Below are 19,424 nucleotides of genomic sequence, written 5' to 3' on the forward strand. Positions count from 1 at the left end.
GAAAATTATGTAGATATTTATTAAGCAAATAATGGAAATGCTACATTTTACAAGTGAGTGTCAGTCATACAGAAATACTGTTGAACATCTGAAAACCTAAAACTTCACCAGAAGATACTGCCAACAGTTCGTCACAAATGTTTTACACTCAGGCCTTTGTGATGTTTGCAAAAATACCTGGTTTGGGTTTTTTTTTCCCCCTTTCCAAACTCAAAAATCATGCTTGATTTTATTTCATCTGCCACAAGGAAAAGAGGTTTTGATTTGCTTTTCCTGGTGTGACATTAATGCACGTAGGCTGCTGTCAGCTGAAGGACCTGAGCACGTGGAATATTTTTGGTGAAGACATGAGCTTCAACATGGGACGGAGTATGTCAGTGAGCCAGGCAGAAGGGTGGCTGAGTCAATGTCTGTTGAGGTGACCCACACTGCTGGGTGCAAGGAAAGCTTTTTTCCCCCCCTCCTCCCTGCCTGCCCACGCTGGGAGCCTGGGCAGAGGTGGCGCGTGGCTGGTGTCCTGCAGAGCTCTGCTGGACTGGTCCTCAAATGTCCCCTTCCCACTGTGGGGCAGAGAGAAACGGCAGAGCAGCAGCTTCGCAGAATCACAGAATTGTTGCCACCACTGACCCACGTCCCCACGTGCCACACCCACAAAGGCCTTTAAAAACATCCAGGGATGGGGATGCCACTGCTGCCCCAAACAGCCTGTTCCTAGGCTTGATAACCATTTCTGTGAATATATTATCCCCAATAATCCAATCCAATTTAAACCTCCCCGGCACAATTTGAGGCCGTTTGCTTTCCTCCTGTCCCTGTTCCCTTGGAGCTGTCCCCTGGCTGTCCCCTCCTGTCAGGAGTCATGCAGAACATGAAGGTCCCCTCTGAGCCACCTGAGCTTCAGAAGCAGGCTGGGACCGTGCAACATTTTGCTGTTTGATATTCCTGGGCTGAGTGGGACAGTGTAGGGAGAGAAGTCCAGAAGATCAGTTCAAATTAGTTCTATTTTTGTGCATTGACTGAACAGAGCTGTTTTACTGCATAGGAAAGGGACAGCAATGAACTTTCTTGCTGTCCCCTCCTTTGCTAACCCATCACCAAATTCAAGTATTAAAAGAAATCATGAGATTAACACAAAAATCACAAAAATCAAGTCTATCTTATGTTTGTTGATTGCTAATGAACATCTCTCTCCACGGGGTTTGAGAGGTCCCTCCAGGTAGAATTCTTCACAACCTATTTTCTACTTGGCAAGGAGTGCTCTTTATTCCATTTCTCTGCTGCAATCAAACTCTCTAAGATGCCTCCTCTTGCTGTCATGAGATGTTTAGCCATTAATTTGAAGTCCCCTCATATGCTGAAAGATGCTCTTTATTTCTTTACGTCTGATTTTGGCGTCTTCAATTTCATAGAGAGATTTTTCTTTTCAGCTTAAAAGTCATTTTCCCATTGCTTATAATTCAAGTGTCTTTTCAGACATGTGTGCTTTAAAATCATAACAGGTTGATCTTGGGAAAGGTCCTTCCAGCACAGCCCAGTCCTACCTAATAGAATTCTTCTTAATAGAACAAACAGACGTGGTGGGAAAAGTCTCTCCACCACTGAGGGTGGTGTCGGACATTGTAGCACACAAATCACAGTCTGTTGGGCAAACCCCTCGTGCTCTTGCCTTAAAATCTGATGAGTTTCTCTCTTCTTGGGTCTCTATGCCTCACAGCAAGACCTCTCGTGTTTCTTCATCATCAGATAATAAGCCCGGTTGGCTTCTGGGTAGGTGACTTTGGAGAGTGGCAGCCTGCAGATCGCGGAGTGGCTGGTGGTCATCAGCAGGAAGGTCAGCGCAGACAAGCAAAAGGGCCAGGTTCCAGATGGCACCCCAAACTGCAAAGAACAATAACAAACCACCTATTTGCTACGTGTCTTTCCTTTATTGGAGTAGCACTCAGAGCCAGCCGCCTTGGAACAAGGTTTCTGGAGTTTTTTTCCCTCAGTTTTGCACTGAGTCTTTCCTGAGGGAGGCTGGGTTTCTTTATGATGTCTTGACGTTGTGCATCAGCCTGCAACATCTACCAGCTCTGGTGACAGAGCTACCTCATCTGCTGTGGGGAAGGTTTCTTGGACATGAGTTAGGAGAGGGTGACAATGAGACAGGGGAGCAGATACCAGAAACATTCATCTCTTCCCTGGGCTGACTGACTGACTGACTGACTGACTGACTTTTGGCAACTGAGAAAAGAAGTTAACCTGAATTTAATGTTTCTTTATACACGTGCAGGGCCCTTTTTCGAATTGCTTCAGGCATGCAGTAAATATCTGAAAGAGGGGAGATGTTCTAGCAGCCTGCCAGTGGCTAAAGCAGGTCCAGGAGAGCTGGAGAGGCATTTTGGGCAAGGGCCTAGACAGAATAAGGGGGAATGGCTTTCCCCCTTAGGGTTAGATTGGATATGGGAATAAATTCTTTCCTGTGAGGGTGGTGAGGCCCTGGGACAGGGTGCCCAGAGAAGCTGTGACTGCCCCATTCCTGGAAATGTTCAAGGGTAGATGGGGCTTGGAGCAGCCTGGGACAGTGGAAGGTGTCCCTGCCCATGGCAGGGGGTGGAACTCAAGGAGTTTTAAGGTGCCTTTCAACCCAAACCATTCCATGATTCTGTGACCTTAAAAGTGCCTAGATCTGAGCTGTGGAAGTTCATGCAAACTCCAAGGATGGAAAGTGGCAAGTGATGATTCCAAGTCACCTGCTCCAGTAGGAATCACACCAACCACCTGGGCAGATAGTAACCCCTCTCCCAGACCCTTTCCACCTTTGGCTGAATTTTTGTCCACATCTTGGTGTTTTGCCTGACAAGCCAGGGAAATTCAGCGTTGGAAATCAGCCCTTCGTTGATACACTACTTACCACAGACAGCATGTGGGTCACTGCTGCTCCCAGGTAGGCACTGAAGAGTGCTGTGGAAAAGGAAGGCAGTTCCTGGTGAGTTCAGTTGCTCATGGAGTAGAACAGCAATGACAAACATCTCTCCTTCTGCCTTGGGTAGCTCAGCCAATGAGCACCCTGCAAAACCCCTTCCTGTGTCCCTTCCAACCTGGAGCTTATGGGAGGGGCAAAACAAACAAACCACCAACCAACCAACCAACAAACAAACAAGCAAACCTGGAGTGATGAAGAATGTTCTGTGGTATCACAGGCTTTTGAAAAATGCACTGACATGGAAAGTATGTAGCTTGAATGGAGGGGGTTAAATAGGAAAATAACCTTCCCACTCTCATCTGTCCTGCCTTCAGGGCTTGAAGGTGGGTCAATGACATACAGAGCAAAATCTTTCTTGTATGAGCACTGAGTGAGCAATAGTTTCACTCCCACCTTGCTCTGATATTGAAATTTCATATGGAATTGCCTTATAAATAATTCTTCAATCCTGCTGTGTTGCCCAGCTCGTGCCTTTGATCCATTTCAGGAGAATGGGGAATGTGTACTGTCTAACTAGAGTAGAGCTCCACTCTTCTCAAAGATTAGTCATGTCCTTCTTCAAAGAAGGAATTTGAGCTGGTATCTGTGGCTGGAGAAAAGCTCCCGTGATTCATCCAGCAATGAGCGAACAAACACGATTAATGAGTCAAAACAAAGCATCTGATTTCAAAGACCTCAGTTAACACGCGTGTCCACTGACACACGTGTCTCTAAACACAACTCTTTCTCTAAACACAACTCCTGGCCAAAAATGAAAGCACAGAGCGGCTCCAACAGCCAGCTCCACCACTCGTCAGCCTCACCTACGCCCATCTGCCCGCCCCGAGTGCCCGTCTGGCTCCAGCCCAGCTCTGCTGCAAAGGCATCCTGTCTCACCTCCAGGGGAGGTGAAAACCCGCCGGGTACCTACCGCAGGCCATGGCCAGGAGGTGTGTCTGCCAGGTGAGAGCCAAGAACATGCCCCCGATGGCAGCGCAGGACAGGGAGCTGTTGTAGCCCCACAGCCCCGAGTAGATTTGGTTAAACGGCGTTGCTAAGCTCAGCCCTGGAAAATAAAGTCGGAGAAATGTGTCATTCCTTGGCCAAAGAGATGAAAGCGGTGGAGAAGTGGCACGAATCCAGATTTTCAAAGGTTCTAGCCAGCATTTGTACACGGAGCTGTTTGTAGGCATGTTGCTAGGGTCTAAGGGTCTAAGGGAAGCATGGCAGAATTTTCCTGTTGCTGCTGAGCTGACTTTGGTGATTTGATTTCAACAGAACACACATGAGTGAATGAGCCTACATGTGAACCTTAAATGAATCCCTGAGGCCTGCACGTTCAGGCTGATGGCTATGACTTTCATTGATCTGCCCCTAAACCCACCAGGATACGCCCAGAAATTAAGTATTTTGTGGTAAAAATTAATCTCAGCACAACAGACACTTTTTTCTTCTGAAGGTTTCCACCATCATAAAACAAGGCAAGAGAATGGGGAAGTCAATCAAAAGAATTCTTAGAACAGAAGTTCAAGTATATTTTGTTTCCAAGCAGCTATTCTCCATCGGGTGAAATACTTGTGGCTTTAATTGCTCCACTTATTGTAGTTCCTGTTTTATTCTCCATGCTTTTGTATAAATCTGTGGCACAAGCCAAATCATTACCTGCCAGCATCCCCACTGCAGAGCCGATCATTGTGTGGACACAAATGAGTGGAGAGGAAATAAATAAACCAATCAGGAAAATTCCCCCAGTCCAGGGATTGTCACAACCATAAACCTGGCCCACGCCGACTGGGATGGATTGCAGAAGCTGTAGAAATTAACAAACCAAACAAGACAATTTGTTATCAACCTTGTAACTGTTTTTGGTTTGCTTTTAAACCTATTTTTCTTGGCCAGGCTCACGTTTGGCATTTGTTGGATGCAGGCTTTAAGTGAAACATTTGGACAGGTCTCAGGAGACAGCAGGGCATTTCCACAGGGTTACCCCTTCAATGAAAATGAGTCATGGCTTGTTCCCGTGCCCTGAGCTCCTCTGCCAGGTTTTTCCTCTAAGATCAAAGGTAAAGATTTTGAGAAAGGGTTTAATCATCCCCTTTGCATGTGCTGCTGACTGGACCATTTTTGCATATCCACAGGGACCATGAGAGTTGAACTTAGGGGATGGTTGGGATCCACTAGAAATATGAGCAAGAGTTGCTGGGCTGGTGGGACAGAGCCCAGCCTGGTCACAGCTTAGAGATGGTTTTGAGGCACTTTTCTGTATACAGTCCCCATAAAACTATGTGCCACGGTGAATGTGCTTTGAGAAACATTGCTTGTGAGTTTCTATTTAGTGTCAATTAACTTCCTTTTCTTAATCACTCCCTGGGAACCCCTTAAAATAGTCTGCTGAGCCTTAGCAGAAAATAGTTACTCTGGTATCTGTATTTTTTATGGTGTAATCCAGGAGAATAAAATGTTCCCCTGGAAAGGTCCCCACTTGAATATAAATTAAAAATATGTGAATGTGTACCTGCATCTAAGTTTTTAACCATTCTAACACAGTAATATCTGCTTGCTCATGTCTAATCAGAAAGATGTGATTTTATAAACAGCCTGTATCTGAGAAATTAAAATTACCCTGTGAGTTAACTGGAATTCTCAGCACAACCTTAGCTACAGGGAGATGATCAGTATATGCACAGAAATAGGAATGGGTAATTAGATTCAAGAGAGTATTTGAAGATTATAACCTATGCACTTGGATCCAACTGCACATGAAAAGGTTCTCATTTTCAAGCTGTCAAAAATGTACATTCCTAGAGTAAACCCTTATATTTTGGATAATAATTCTCTTATAAATAAAATTTTGTACTGCCTGGCCATAATACAGTAACAAAGGAGGTGAACCTGCTGGAGCCAGCCCAGAGGAGGCCCCGGAGCTGCTGCCAGGGCTGGAGCCCCTCTGCTCTGGAGCCAGCCTGGCAGAGCTGGGGCTGTTCAGCTGCACAAGAGAAGGCTCCAGGGAGAGCTCAGAGCCCCTGCCAGGGCCTCAAGGGGCTCCAGGAGAGCTGCACAGGGACTGGGGACAAGGCATGCAGGGACAGCACACAGGCAATGGCTTCCACTGCCAGAGGGCAGGCACAGGTGGGAGATTGGGAACTGGGAATTGCTGGCTGGGAGGGCGGGCAGGCCCTGGCACAGGGTGCCCAGAGCAGCTGTGGCTGCCCCTGGATCCCTGGCAGTGTCCAAGGCCAGGCTGGATGGGGCTTGGAGCACCCTGGGATAGTGCAAAGTGTCCCTGCCTATTTTAGGGGAGGGGACTAGATGGCCATTTCAGGTCCCATCCAACCCAATCCATAGGAATTTATAAAGGAAGATGGTAAGTTTCTGTAGTATTTTTAACTGTAAATGAAGGGGACGGTCACCCTTAAGGCATCCTACCATTGTGATTTCAGCATCTGCCCAGGTGATATTCGGTGTTGCCGTTGCAGGGTGAATGAGAGTTGTCGGGAAGAAGAGGTTGTGTGGTCCTGAGGCAGCCAGGTAGAGGGTCAAGGCCAAGTTGAAAGGCAAGGTGAGAACAGGCAGGTCCCACTTAGAGAAAACTGCACTTAAAGCACTGGTGAAAATAGGGCTGAAAGAAGAACAAAATGGTCTCACTAGAAGCTTGTCAGATGGGCAAAAATCACACCAGAACCACATCCAACTATAAACCCAGCTGCAGAAAATTTGGTCTGTTTAAAACAAACAAAAAACCCAAACCAAACCAAACCAAAAAAAAAAAAAAAAACAACCCACAAACCTCTCCTCCTTCTATCTGTTTAATTTCCTCAATCTTTCTGATCAAATCAGAGACAGAAAGGGTCTCTCCATAAATTTCCTACCCCTCCAAAGGCAATTATCAATGTACAGATTCCTGTCATGTTATGTTAGTATGTATGGTGAATTTGGTAAATGTGAAGGAGACAGGATCCAGTGCTTTAATGGAGCTATTCCCCAGCTCAGTCTCTTTTCTTTTTAGCACCTGAGGTGGACTGAGACCATGATACCCATGCTGGGTCTGAGTGAACTCTGAGCTGTGAATGTGGCTGTGTGCCCTTGCTCAAGCTTGTGGATCAGCAGTAAAAGCTGACATTAAAGCGACTGTAACACCACATGAAATTCAGGCAGACAAATTACACGTGTGGTTTCAGCAGTCTGCAACTAGACATTTTGGGGTCAAAGACCAGGTTTCAAAATTTTTTGCTGGCCAAATACCTAGCGGATTATGGTGTCATATATACCAGTAAAATATTACTAGTTGTTTGTTTTGATTAGTGTCAACCATCATGTCTTGGGACCACTGAACAGCTTCTGTGCTTGGAGAAGTAAATTTTCATGACATTTTTATATGGTGACTTAAATAGATGAAACACTTGTGGTTGATGATGGTAGGAAATAGTGAAAATAATGTTCCTCTCGAAACAGAAATGAATTGATGCATCACAGCAATATGACTCACATTCAGAACATTGAATTACACATGATCAGCCACTGATTTTTGTTTTCCCCACTGGGATTACTTGTGATTATGTGGGTATTTTTATTTGTTTCTGGATTACATCTGAGTTTAAAAGCGTAAATAACAACACAGATCTAACGGTACATACGTTGTGTTCCCTTTCCACTGCTGGCTGCATAGAAATGCAGCAGCTCAGTCTCACGTGTGGGGACTCTGGGGCTGGAAGGAGAAGCAGAGGAACCATCTGTCTTACCAGGTCATGGACACCAGTGCCACGGGCAGGAGGAGCCACCAGTTGTAGTCTCCATCAGCAGAGAAGACAGCCATCAGCAATCCCACCAAGACCCCGTTGTATCCATACAGGCCTGCTGCTATGGCTGATCTGTGTGGAGGGAACAGCTGTCCTGAAGTCTTCTCCCCTGAGGATGCTTTGTTCACATCAGCCCTCCCTCCCCACCCAGCTGTGGCTCTGTCTGGGGGATGACCTGCTGGAACTCATCCACCGAAATTCGATTTCGCACACTTGGGGCAGCACCAACCCCTTCTGCAGGTTTGTCCAGTGTCCCTCTGCACCAGGTGCAGCTGCTGGGAGGATCTGTCTGGTCCTACCAGACCAGATACATGCCCAGTCAAGGCTGGATCACACAGCCATAGAAGGTTTGGTTTGGAAAGAACCTTAGAGACCAGCTTATTCCAACCCTATGCCATGGGCAGGGACACCTCCCACTAAACTCAGGCTTCTCATCCACATCTAACATCTAACACATAAGTCATCACTGAAGTGGCCACCTGGGGGGGAAAAGGATGGACTCACCTGTCCTGACCCAGGATAAGTGCTGTTAAAGTTGAGACAACTGTTCCCACACATCCTGTGAGTGTCCACCACGGGTTCTGCAGCAGGAGGCCGGCCAGAATGACCAGCCCGCTGAGGGGATTGTTGACAAACATCACCTGGGATATCCCACGCAGCACCCAGTCAAGGAACTGGATCATGAGAGGTTTGTCTGGAAAAGATCAAATTCAGTAACAAAACAAGCCCCCTAAAGTCTGCAGATGGTACTGATTTGGGATGTATTTTTGAAACTCGGGAAAAGTTTTGGCAGTGGGACTTGGCACCACGACTGAAGCAATGAATCAACAAGACTGTAAAACCTGACAGGGATTTATTATGGTCCACAGTGAAGGCTTACAGCTGGAAAACTGAGATGAACAGTGAGGTTGCCAGAACCCTGTGTTATAAAGTACCCTGGACCAGATTCATATGAACCAGCTAATTTATGATCTCTGTGGCTCAGATGGCAAATCGTGTGTGTATCCCACTGCTGATTTATTACAGGGACCAAACACACCTACCTATGTGTAATTTAACTTCACAGTGGCATTAGGCTTGACAGAAACTGCTCAGCTGAAAGGACATGGAGTGTTAAGAAGAATGGCAGAGTACAGAAAAAACATCCAGGGCTATGTTCTGTGGGACCAAATTCGCTTTGTACATGGCATGCTGGGAGGTAAATGTCATCTCAGACATCCTCAAGATTTAAGCACTATGTGGATCTCTGCACAAAGCTGATTTTTTTCCCCTACAAAATGGACATAAATCATGGTAGAGGTAGTTTCTATACTGCTCTAACTCGAATCACATCACTAAGAAGTTAGTTATTACTCCTTTGATGTACTTTTTTTTTTTTTTTTTTTTTTTAATCCGCTGTCATTAGTCACGATGAAGTAGATTTACCTTTCAGCCAGGTTCCAAAATCCTTCATGTCTCCAGTGAGGTAACCCACAGCTCTGCAGAAACTCTTCCCACCTGTGCTCAGTGGATTTTGCTTCATTGGCATTCTTTCCCCCTTGGTTTCTATCTTGACGTCAACACAGTTTTCCATGTTGGTGTTCTGAACCTTTGGTAAAATTCAAGGGAAAAGAAAAAAAAGAGATTTAATTAAAATGTCTCTTTCTGATCCCTGTTTATTCTCTTTACCATGTAACTGCTCACCACATGTTACTTTGGAACCAGAAAGAAGAAAATCCTTACTCTGAACACCTGATTCTTTTGTGTCCATGAGCACATTCCCTCTTCACATTCCCTGTCCTCCCAGACTTCCACACAGTTATAAGAATATGTCTCATTTATTAAGCTTCTCTGCTGCTTACCCCATATTTCTAGTTTGAATTTATCCATCAGCCATCACTAATAGGCACCTAAATTCAGTTTTATAATCACCTATTGGGATCAGTTCAGCCTTTCTCATGAGCAAGGGCTTAGCCTGGGGATGCCCATGGTGCCTTCTTCCATTACTCACATGCATTCATACATTCATTTTTCTCATTTGAACTGCACTTTAAGCTGACTAATCTTTAGAAGTACCCAGCATTGATTCAAGAGTTTGATGCCCAAATTCACAACTCTTGCTTTCCACTGTGCCTTAGTCATTCATGCTGCTTTCTTCTCTGCTGAGGTAATGTTGGGGACTGCATGTTGGAAGCTGTAGTAAGAAACCCTCTGAGACTAGTGAAAATACACTTATTAAATTTACCAGGTGCTATAAAAAGTTTAAATAAGGTAGGGGACTGTTATAGGCCCAGCAAAGGTGTTCAGGCCTAAATAAGGTGTTTGGGGGGCAGGACTGGGAGATGGGGTCCCTTTTGGGACACACCCCCTTTGCATAAGGGGTTGCTGGAATAACCTTTGGCACCTCATACAGCCTAGACAGCATTTTCAGGCACATGGATCAGAGGCTTACACTAAAACCAGTGCCTATAGCCAATTCATTGTTTGTCTAAGAGCTAATTCTGAATATGAAGTCATCAAATAAATAAAAAACCCTGTTTCTGGAGCATACTCTGTTTCCTGAACTAATTCTTGGTAATTATCAAGCAAACACCAGACAAAGTCTGTTGTTGTGTGAATACAGAACCAGTGGTGCTTCAGGTCTCACTGGCGAGTGCCAGCTTGTGCAGGAAATAATGGATTTCTATTGGGAGCTGATAGTCTAAATAGGATGATACAGACACAGTGGTCTTGTATTAGTCCTTGACTCACTCAAAACTTTATTAAAGGCCTTGTGAACAGAGTGGGAAGAGAGCCTATAGCTCAGAAGCACAGGTGCTGAGGACTTAAGCTGCTTCACCCCTGGGCATTGCACTTCCAGACCCTCCAGTGTGGTTAAGCAGCTCTGAGTCTGTGTAGGGGAAAGCCTGGTTAATGCTCCATTGTTTAATCCCGGCCAGTTTCTTACTCTTGTGGTACTGGAGGACTGGTGGTGACATTTCAGGAAGCAGTAAATATTTGCACAAATAATAAATGGACATTTTTCTGCCTTCTGGAAGAGCCCAGCTAATAAAAGGATAGGTTCCATGTGAGAAGCTGATTACAGGACCAGTATATACAGAAAAGTATTGAGTTTGGCTTTGTGCACATGAAGATAAGGGCCTGGAATAAAAAGGCTTAGGAGGAAGAGGAGGAAAAAAGTGGTGCTAGGGATGGTGCCTTGATACAGGAAGGCTTTTTTTTGGGTCTGTTATAATTCGCTACATTAATTCATTAGCCTTTACTTTTTTCATACTTTATTCTGGAATAAGTGAACTGAATGTACTTTCAGTTAAATCAAGATAAATACTCTCAGTTTGGTGAAAGTGCATTTACATTTTCCTTTTAAAGGATCTCCCTCTTTATGCAGCTTGTTGCTAACCACGAAATGAAGTGCTGCTGCAGTGCAGAGCAACGCTGTGGGACTCATGCTGGGTGTTCCCCTGCAAGCTGAGTGAGGAGCTGCTTGCACTCAGGAGTCCGCAGAACGGGGTGTGATGTGCACGTGAAGTGCTGGAGTCACTGTCCAGTCCACTTGTACAGTGGAGATAGAAATGGATTAGGCTGAATTCACCAAAAAAAATTGATGTATTGCTTTGCCATATAAAGGCGTGTGTGCGCTGGCAGCGCTCCTGTGCCCTGGGTTTCCATGGGCAGAAATGAAGCCAGCTCACTGCAGCTGGCACGGCAAAAAGACCAGGTGACCTGGTGAGTCACTTGCACTAACCTGTCTCCAACTTCACACCCAGTGGACGCCCAGCGCATTCCGGAGCGTTCCGAGTCACAGAGGCTGCGGGGTGGTCGTGGTTACCTCCCGTCCTGCAGTGCTGCTCAAACTCGTGTTCATTGTGTCACAGAATCATAGAATACTTTGTGCTGGAAGGGACCTTTAAAGCTCATCTATTCCAACCCCTCAGGCACTCCCGTTTGATCTGGGGTGGGTCTCTCTAGAGGGCCCACAGGAGCTTCATCCGTTCAGTAGAGCATCTGGTGAGTGACAGGACAAGGGGCAGTGGCTTCAAACTGAGAGAGGGCAGCGTCAGATTAGACATTAGGAAGAAATTGTTCCATGTCAGGATGGAGAGGCCCTGTCAGAGATTGCCCAGAGAAGCTGTGGTTGAACCATCCCTGGAAATGTTCAAGGCCAGTCTGGACTGGTCTTGGAGAAACCTGGGCTAGTGGAAAGTGTCCCTGCCCATGGCACGGGGTGGGACTGGATAAGCTTTAAAGAACCCTTCCAACCCCAACTATTCTGTGATTATTTATGCTAAAGCAGAATGAAACCATTATTGAACAGCCTCCTCACCTGCAGAGCAGCCAGGTGGGAAGTGGGTGTAGGCCAAGAAAACCTTTGGTTTAGGATGGGGTCTTCATGAGACAGAAGAGACCCAGATCCAGCCCCATTGGTTTCATGACTTCCCTGAATCCCATCCCAGGCACTGTGTGGGGGCTGTGTCCTGTCTAAGAGGATTTTCCTGTCACCACAGCCCTGAGTCTTGTCCCATCCATTCAGAAACACCAAGTATGAAGGACTTGCACTACTTCTACTTAGTTGTCCAATAAGAGCATAAAGAGGTAGTGAAACACTTGGAAACTGGCACCAGCATAAAATTTTTTAGGCATTTTTAGTGATGTTACAAAGCAATACCTACCATACATATGCACAGATTAATAATTTGTTAACACATTATGTTGCTTCAGGCAGTAGGTGATAGCAGGTATTTAAGAAAGGAGAGAATACAAAAGGCGTCTTATCTCAGAATTGTGGATATGCTCAGAGAATTTTAACACATTGATGTTTGAATAATTATGCAGTGTATAATTGAATAATTATGAAGTGTACATGTTCTGATGGGGATTTCATGTGTGCTGGTCTGCAGCAGGTCTTTTGAAGACCTGCAGCTGAAGTTATGCAAACACATAGTTTTCACTGAAAGTGTTATTTTTTCTTAGTGCACAAAGCAAGGAAATGGAAATAAGTGCAAAAGGAGTGTTCTGCTGGAACAGACTACTTGGCTTCTACAGGGGGCTAGGTTTGATTTTGGTAATTTTTTTTTTTTTTGTAATTCTTGATTTCTATTAGTCTGGGAAAAAAAAAATTAAAGACTAAGTCCTGTTCTCATACAGAGAGTTTGGAGCACACTGCCTCATCTCACATAAACTCTCGAGAGATGTTCTAGCCCTGCAAACTCTCAGTACTGGTGTGCAACTGGTGAGATAAAGGAGCAGCAGCAGCACCCAGGCAGAGCCAGTCTGAACGCACTTTTCATCTCAGTGCTGCAAGTGCAAGTGGTTTGTAGTGTGCTGTAAGTGCAGAGAAACTACTGGAAACCATTTTCATGGGAAATGAGAGCTTCCCATGAAACAAAGCCGAAAACGCAGAAGATGTTTCTCTTCCATGAAGATGAAATCATCACAGGGCCGAGATGTTAATCTACCGTGTTTTTTTAATCATCCTTTCAGAGTTAATATATGTCCTGTAGCAAAGTACTGACGTTATGCAACCCCGTGTCTCCCTAAATCAATTTTCCTTCCACTTGTGTACACTTTCTCCCTGTCACGCCATACCCACGGCATCTCAGTCATGCCTCGTTAAAGCTGGCCCTGTGCTGGGGCTGCACTCCTGCAGCATCTGGCCCGGCAAATACTCCTTTATTCACCTGCTGAGGAGGAGACAAGCCTGGCCACAGGTTGGTTTTGTGTTGTGCGTGCTAAGAGCAGTGTTGTGCTTGCAGCTGGGAGAGGGACAGAGTCTTTAGTTTGGCTGATCAATACTCCAGGTAATGGGCGCTTCCAAGCTTGGACATGGGGCTTTTACCTGTGGAAATGCAGCAAAGTTACCTAGTGCTTTCTCTTCTTTCTGGAATTTTCCTCTCTCCCTGCCAAAATCCAGGTTTTTCTGAGGGCTTAATTTATGGTGAGGTATTTGTTTGTGCAAGGACCCAAGGACCTGCTACCGCACAATCGCAGCCATTGTGTCTTGCATTCTCCGAATTGTTGCTGTGAAGTCTGCGGGCAGCCAAGCTCTGTGAGCAGCCTGTTTTTAGAGGAATTCCTGCATCCAAGCACAATAGGAGGAAAGGGCCAGACTCTCAGGAGCTCTAATTCCAGCACAGCCCGTGTAATGTTACCAGGGGTGTAGTAAAGCTGGATTAATATTGTGTTAGGCATAGGAACACACACAAGCACAAGCACAATCCTTGAAACAGGTTATAATGCACTTGACCCTCGCTGGAAGGAAACAATTCAGGTTCTCCCATAGAAGATATATTTCAAAGTGTTAGTTCAAAAAAAGCTTACCCCTCAGATTCAAATATTCATTAAGCTCACGTGCAATTCAGTGTTCAGAGACCTGTCACTCAGGGACAGAGAAATACAGAGACACTATCTCATCAGCTGTGTATTATTATTATCTGGGCATTTTCATTTGGCAGAATGGAAAGGCAGTAAAAGGAAATGTTAAAGAGTTCTGGTTATTTCTTTTTAAAATTTATTTCTTTCTTCTATTTCCTCCAAGGCTCAGCCACCTGGGCTAAGCAGTACTAATAAATCCTCACCCTGCTAGAAGATTGTTGATAACTGATATTCTTGTGCTCCTCCTGAGCCTCAGCTGCTCTCCTTCAGCAGGACTGCTCAAATGCTGTTTGCCAGGTGTTTTGAGGGAGAGGAAAGACCCAGTTAAGTCAGTAACAGGGTGCATTAAAAAGGAAAGAACAGAGTGCTCTTACCTCTCAGACGAGCTTGGGAGTAGCTGTAGGTTTGCTGGTGAGGCCAGAAGGAAAGTAGAGAAAAAGAAAATGTCCCACCAGCTTATATAGGCTAGCATGGCTCCTGTCCTGATATTACTGATTTGTTTCTCCTCCCACTTAGTGAGCTCCAAGTGAATGTTAAGAACGTTCCCCTTTGAATTCTCCACCTTTCCTCTTGCTCTGTCCTGGGTCTCTTGCCAACAATCTATCCAAATGTCCTCTTTCCTGCTGTTGTGTTTTTTTTATTTTTATGATTTTATTTTTACTTTTTCATTTTTATAAAAAAAAAAAATTAATTCTCCTTTAACTTTGTCCTTTCTCCTTCTCTACCACTTATAAGAACAGAAGATTTTAAAATGAACTCTCAGTGTACCTGAGCTTGACCTCTCCAGCACTATACTCCTTATCCAATACAACTTAGCATCCTTCCCTACCGAAATTCTGACCTGGGAATGTGTAACATAGCATTTTGTGTTCAGCAGCCTATCAAGTTTTCCTGTTTCTGGGTAGTTTTCAGAAGCACTGTTCTGTTAATGAAATGCAGTGGAAGACCTGATGACCTTCCAATGTTTAATTGCTTTTTATCAATTATATGAGAAATTAAAGAGGTATTTTTCTTTCTTTTCTTTCTTTTAAGAAATATTTTAAACCTATCCTCCCCATCTCACTGGAGGAATCTGAAATACCAGAAGTGTGGCATATTTGAGGGGTTTATAAGGCTGTGAAAGTGCTGCAAATGACAGAGAAGAGGCTGGAGAGGGAAGTCTTGAATAGTAATGCAGGAGAAAAGGGAGAGAAGAGGTTGTGAACTTAAGGGACCTTATAAGCTAATTTAAGCCATAGTAGAATTGTTTTTAGGACCCTTTCACAGTGATGGCTGAGAGAAGCAACCTTGCAAATTGATCTGGGTGCTGGAGAGAATGGTTTATTGTTAAACCAGAACCCATCTAGCTTTATGACTTTGATTCCCCCAGCCCTGTGGCAGCAGCCTCAGCATCCACATGAGCTGGAGGGATGTTATTCTCACTGCACTCATTCCCAGGTGCATCTCTTTTGATGGAGATGTTTTTAACAGCAGGCTGGATTTTTTTTCCTCCCCTAAGAGGAGGGCATCTGATATAAGCTGTCAGCTTAGCATTGCTGCAAGAGCTAGTCTTCCTCTGATCAAATAGGCTGCAGCCTTTGTGAGTGAGTCAGACACTGTCATCCTATGCCTTTGCACCCAGTAGAATGTGAAATTTTGCAGGGGAAGCTGCTTCACTCTAGTGAAGTTAACATATTTTCCCTTCACCATTAATTTCTCCTCTGGCTGCCTTTGCTTTCTGACTGGTGAAATGAATCCTTGCATGTCCAAAGAAGGGAAATGTGTTGAATGATTTGGATGGAGAGCCTCACAGGGAGTCTGTTCAGACTGAGTTTTGATCTTCACACCTCTCATATTTTAGGGATGCCCAGGCCTGGCTTCAAGTTATTTCAAGCAACAACTTTTCAGTTCTCCCTCAAAGGGGTGCAGCACATGGAGCAGGCAGGGCTCACTCCTGGGTTGTGCTGTAGGGTATTTATTTCCTCCAGGGAATCACAGATTCACAGAATATTCTGAGCTGGGAGGGACCCACAAGAATCATCGTGTCCAACTCTTAAGTAAATGGCCCATACAGGGAATGAACTCACATCCTTGGTGATATTAGCACCATGCTCTGACCAACTGAGCTAATGTCAAGGTCACAGAATCCCAGAATGGTTTGGTTTGGAACAGACTTTAGAGCCCATCTCATTCCACCCCCTGCCTTGCGCAGGGACACCTTTCACTATCCCAGGTTGCTCCAAGCCCTGCCCAACCAGCCTGGAACACTTCCAGGGATGGGGCAGCCACAGGCAGGGACTGCGCCAGGGCCTCCCCACCCTCACAGGGAACAATCTCTTCCCTAACACCGAATCTCGACTGCTCTCTGTCAGCATGAAGCCAGTCTCACCTGTCCTGTCACCACACGTCCTTGTACAAAGGAACCAGATTCAGGACTGCTCTGTCTGATTCTGGTGCCTTAATGAGGTACTTGACAGGTTGGAGCGACACACAAAAAAGCCAGTGGCTGGCGGGTCAGTGATGGATATCTTGGAGTGGTGCATTGTTTGGATTATCAGAGCTGGTTAATAAGTAACAGGATCACCGCCTGCTGATGCCCGTGTGGGAATGAGGCAGCAGCCTGCTCTGGGGTGGAGGCAGAGCAGGGAAGACCTCCAGTGCCATGTGACACATCACTGGATCCCAGGTGCAGCCAGCTATTGCACAGGTGGATGCAGGAATGCCTGCCTGCAGCTGTGTGCCCTCGGTAAAGCCCTCCTGGCTGCCTGAGGACTGAGATTCCCCCTGTATAGGATTGATGTAGAAAGGTGGGAATGATAGAAAACCTCCCAGGTGTAACTCAGTGCCAGTTCTGGTGCCCAGCACTAACCTCCAGTGCTGGCCACTCAATCTAGGTATCTTTTGGGGGTCAAGGTGGGAAAACTGAACCTGCAATGGCCATTCCTAGGCAAAAGGATTGAGATGTGCCATATGTTTGGCATGTAGCTGTCACACACCACCTGCCTGGGAGTGGGCCACCGGCTCTGGGTGACCAGGTAAATGTGTGCAAATTGATCATGCAGGTGACACAGGGGACTAGAGTTGCTTCTTGATTTTAGGCATGTGTGAAGACCACTTGGTGCTGAGGACAAGGCAGCTGGTGCTGGTGTCTGACAGCTAAGCTCTGTGTGATTTAGGAGGCCTAAATCTGTGACTTACCTCATCAGCTCTCCGCTGGTGAGGATGCTTGGTGTTTCTTCTTCTGTGCTGTCTGGGAAAGTGTCTCTGAGAAGATCCCTTGGACCAAGCCCAGTGCTTGACGTGGTCAGAACAGGGGTTGGTCACTGGATCTCAACCAGACACAGCACCAGAAAAATGCTGAATGGTCCCTGACTGGCTTAGCTCGCCCAGCAGGAGCTGTCTGGCTGCATCAGCTGGGTACAAAGCTTGAACTGGTCAGCTGTGCCAGGAAAGATTCTAATGGCCCTAATTCAGCTTCACACACTTTGGCTTCATTCCTCTCTCAAGCCTAAGTGGCCTTGAAGAGGTGCTTTAAAACCAGTTGGTAGCAGATTGGCTTTTAATGCTGTTTTTGGCTGTGCTCCTTGACTCGGGTTGTACCGATGGGAATAGGTCTGCTCAGGGAGATGCATCAGCTCTTGGTCTCCAACAAGTGCTTTAAAACGGTGTAAATCCATGTCTGGAGCTTTGCAGGTTGCTAAACCCCAAGTCCTGGTCTGCTTTTGTGAGGCTGGGGTGTGGATATGTGATATGTGACCAGAGTTTGTGAGAGAAAGGGAGGGATTCCTTCCTGGAAATGCTGACAGCATTCCTCCTAATGCAGCCCACAGAGATGTTGTCTTTCTTGCTGCAAGGACACCTTGCTGCACTGTGGTCACCTTGGTGACCACCTGGACCTTCCAGGCTCTTCTGCCATGCTGCTTTCCAGCTGGAGGGCCAGCAGCATGTGGGCATGGAATTGTCCCTCCCCAGGTATAGGACGCTGCACTTTTTCTGGAACTTCAGGAGGTTCTTGTCAGCCCATTTTTTCCATCCTATTGAGGACATTCTGGATGCCAACACAACTCTCTGGTATACCCAAAACTACTTCCAGTTTCGTGCCTTCCCCAAATTTGATGAGGGTGCACCCTGCTCCAACATTCGTGTCTTTAATGAAGAATTTAAAGAATTCATTAAAGAATTATTATGCCAGGCTAACACCCCTAATGACTGGCCTCTACATGTGATTTGTGTCACTGATTATAATGCTTTGAGCCCAACCATTCAGCCAATTTTCAATCCAATTTGCTTCACATTTATTTAGCCCATGCTTCATTAACTTGCCTGTGAAGATGTTACGGGACAGAGTGTCGAAATGAGGTGATGCTCCAAATTTGCTACAGTGAGGTAAGGGACTTTTGCAGCTCACCTGGGCTGACTGTGACCAAACCTAATTTCACTTCCAGAAGTACTGCCAGTCTGTGGTTCTTCTGGAGGTGTGTGGAGAGCTGGAAGTGGTAATGGAAGTACGGCAGGAGTGAGAGAGAGCCTGTGTCCTGGCTGAGGACACAGCTCCTCTGGCCAGCTATGGTCTGTCCTGTCCCACAGGAAGGGTTTCTGCAGGAGCAGTCAGCCCCCATCAACATCTGTGGCCACTTTGCTTTTCATCATCTTGTTTTTATGAGTGAGTGGAGAGTAGAAAAATCTGTTTCATCACAGAGCACCACAGGGTCTGTCACAATCTTGGACTTGTTTGCTAAGAGCGGCCCAACAGCTGAGCTGGTATGGGAAGCTTCTATCCCCCTGCATTTTGGCAAGTAAAAATTCTCTAGAGAAAGCTGCTGTTTGACATTCCCCTCGGTGGCAGTGCGATGGGGCTGGGTACAGACCGTGCTCTGCTCCAGTGTCCGTCTCCCTCTCGTGGTGTGTCTCCAGCACAGCCACGAGCAGCTGTGGGAATCACAGCAAATATCCAGATCTCCAGTTTCAGAAGCCTCACAAACAGCAGTTGCCTTGCCCTGGCACAGTCCAAACTCTTTGTGCTCTATCTGCTGCTATGTGCACTGCTCTTAATGATGTATGCTCCCAAAATTACCAGTTCTGCTAATGCATGCACATCACTTCCCTCCTCTTCCTACCTGCTCTGGAGACCCACTGTCCTTTCTGTCCACCTTGACATGCTCTCATGACTCACCTTCTCAGTCCATGGGGCAGCTCCAATAGTGCATAAATGATACCTGGAAACCAGCTTATTGATTAGGAGTGGCAGTCTCTGTGTCCTGGGATAGGAGCGGGGCAGGAATGTGTGAAGAGCAGGTTGTAGTTGTCTTACAGCTACAGTAGTGTGTAAAAAAGCTCTGCTCTGTCATGGCAAA

At 46.0% G+C, this 19,424-nt stretch overlaps 1 protein-coding gene and 1 long non-coding RNA gene across 7 annotated transcripts in view; one reads left to right on the top strand and one right to left on the bottom strand.

Annotated features, from left to right (window-relative positions):
• LOC128781947 (urea transporter 2-like) lies at positions 1–14,492 on the bottom strand. Of its 4 annotated transcripts, none has more exons than XM_053931989.1 (9): positions 14,466–14,492; positions 9,166–9,328; positions 8,245–8,434; positions 7,684–7,812; positions 6,371–6,563; positions 4,607–4,754; positions 3,876–4,010; positions 2,894–2,943; positions 1–1,878 (listed from the first exon to the last, which is right to left on the bottom strand). In XM_053931989.1, the coding sequence occupies exons 2-9, from the start codon at positions 9,311–9,313 to the stop codon at positions 1,702–1,704; spliced, it is 1,170 nt and encodes a 389-aa protein (XP_053787964.1). In that variant the 5' UTR covers positions 9,314–9,328; positions 14,466–14,492; the 3' UTR covers positions 1–1,701. The 4 variants fall into 4 exon arrangements, with proteins under 4 accessions (XP_053787964.1, XP_053787966.1, XP_053787963.1 ...); XM_053931991.1 differs by lacking the exon at positions 14,466–14,492 and adding an exon at positions 13,556–13,576; XM_053931988.1 differs by lacking the exon at positions 14,466–14,492 and adding an exon at positions 11,465–11,548.
• LOC128781950 (uncharacterized) overlaps positions 11,608–19,424 on the top strand; it is a 17,617-nt gene continuing 9,800 nt past the window's right edge. For all 3 annotated transcript variants that reach the window (XR_008428581.1, XR_008428579.1, XR_008428580.1), the window contains exons 1-2: positions 11,608–11,727; positions 18,374–18,456. This is a non-coding gene — a long non-coding RNA (uncharacterized LOC128781950). The remainder of the gene's footprint in view (positions 11,728–18,373; positions 18,457–19,424) is intronic.

The sequence above is a fragment of the Vidua chalybeata genome, chromosome Z (assembly GCF_026979565.1).
Source record: "Vidua chalybeata isolate OUT-0048 chromosome Z, bVidCha1 merged haplotype, whole genome shotgun sequence".
NCBI lineage: Eukaryota > Metazoa > Chordata > Aves > Passeriformes > Viduidae > Vidua > Vidua chalybeata.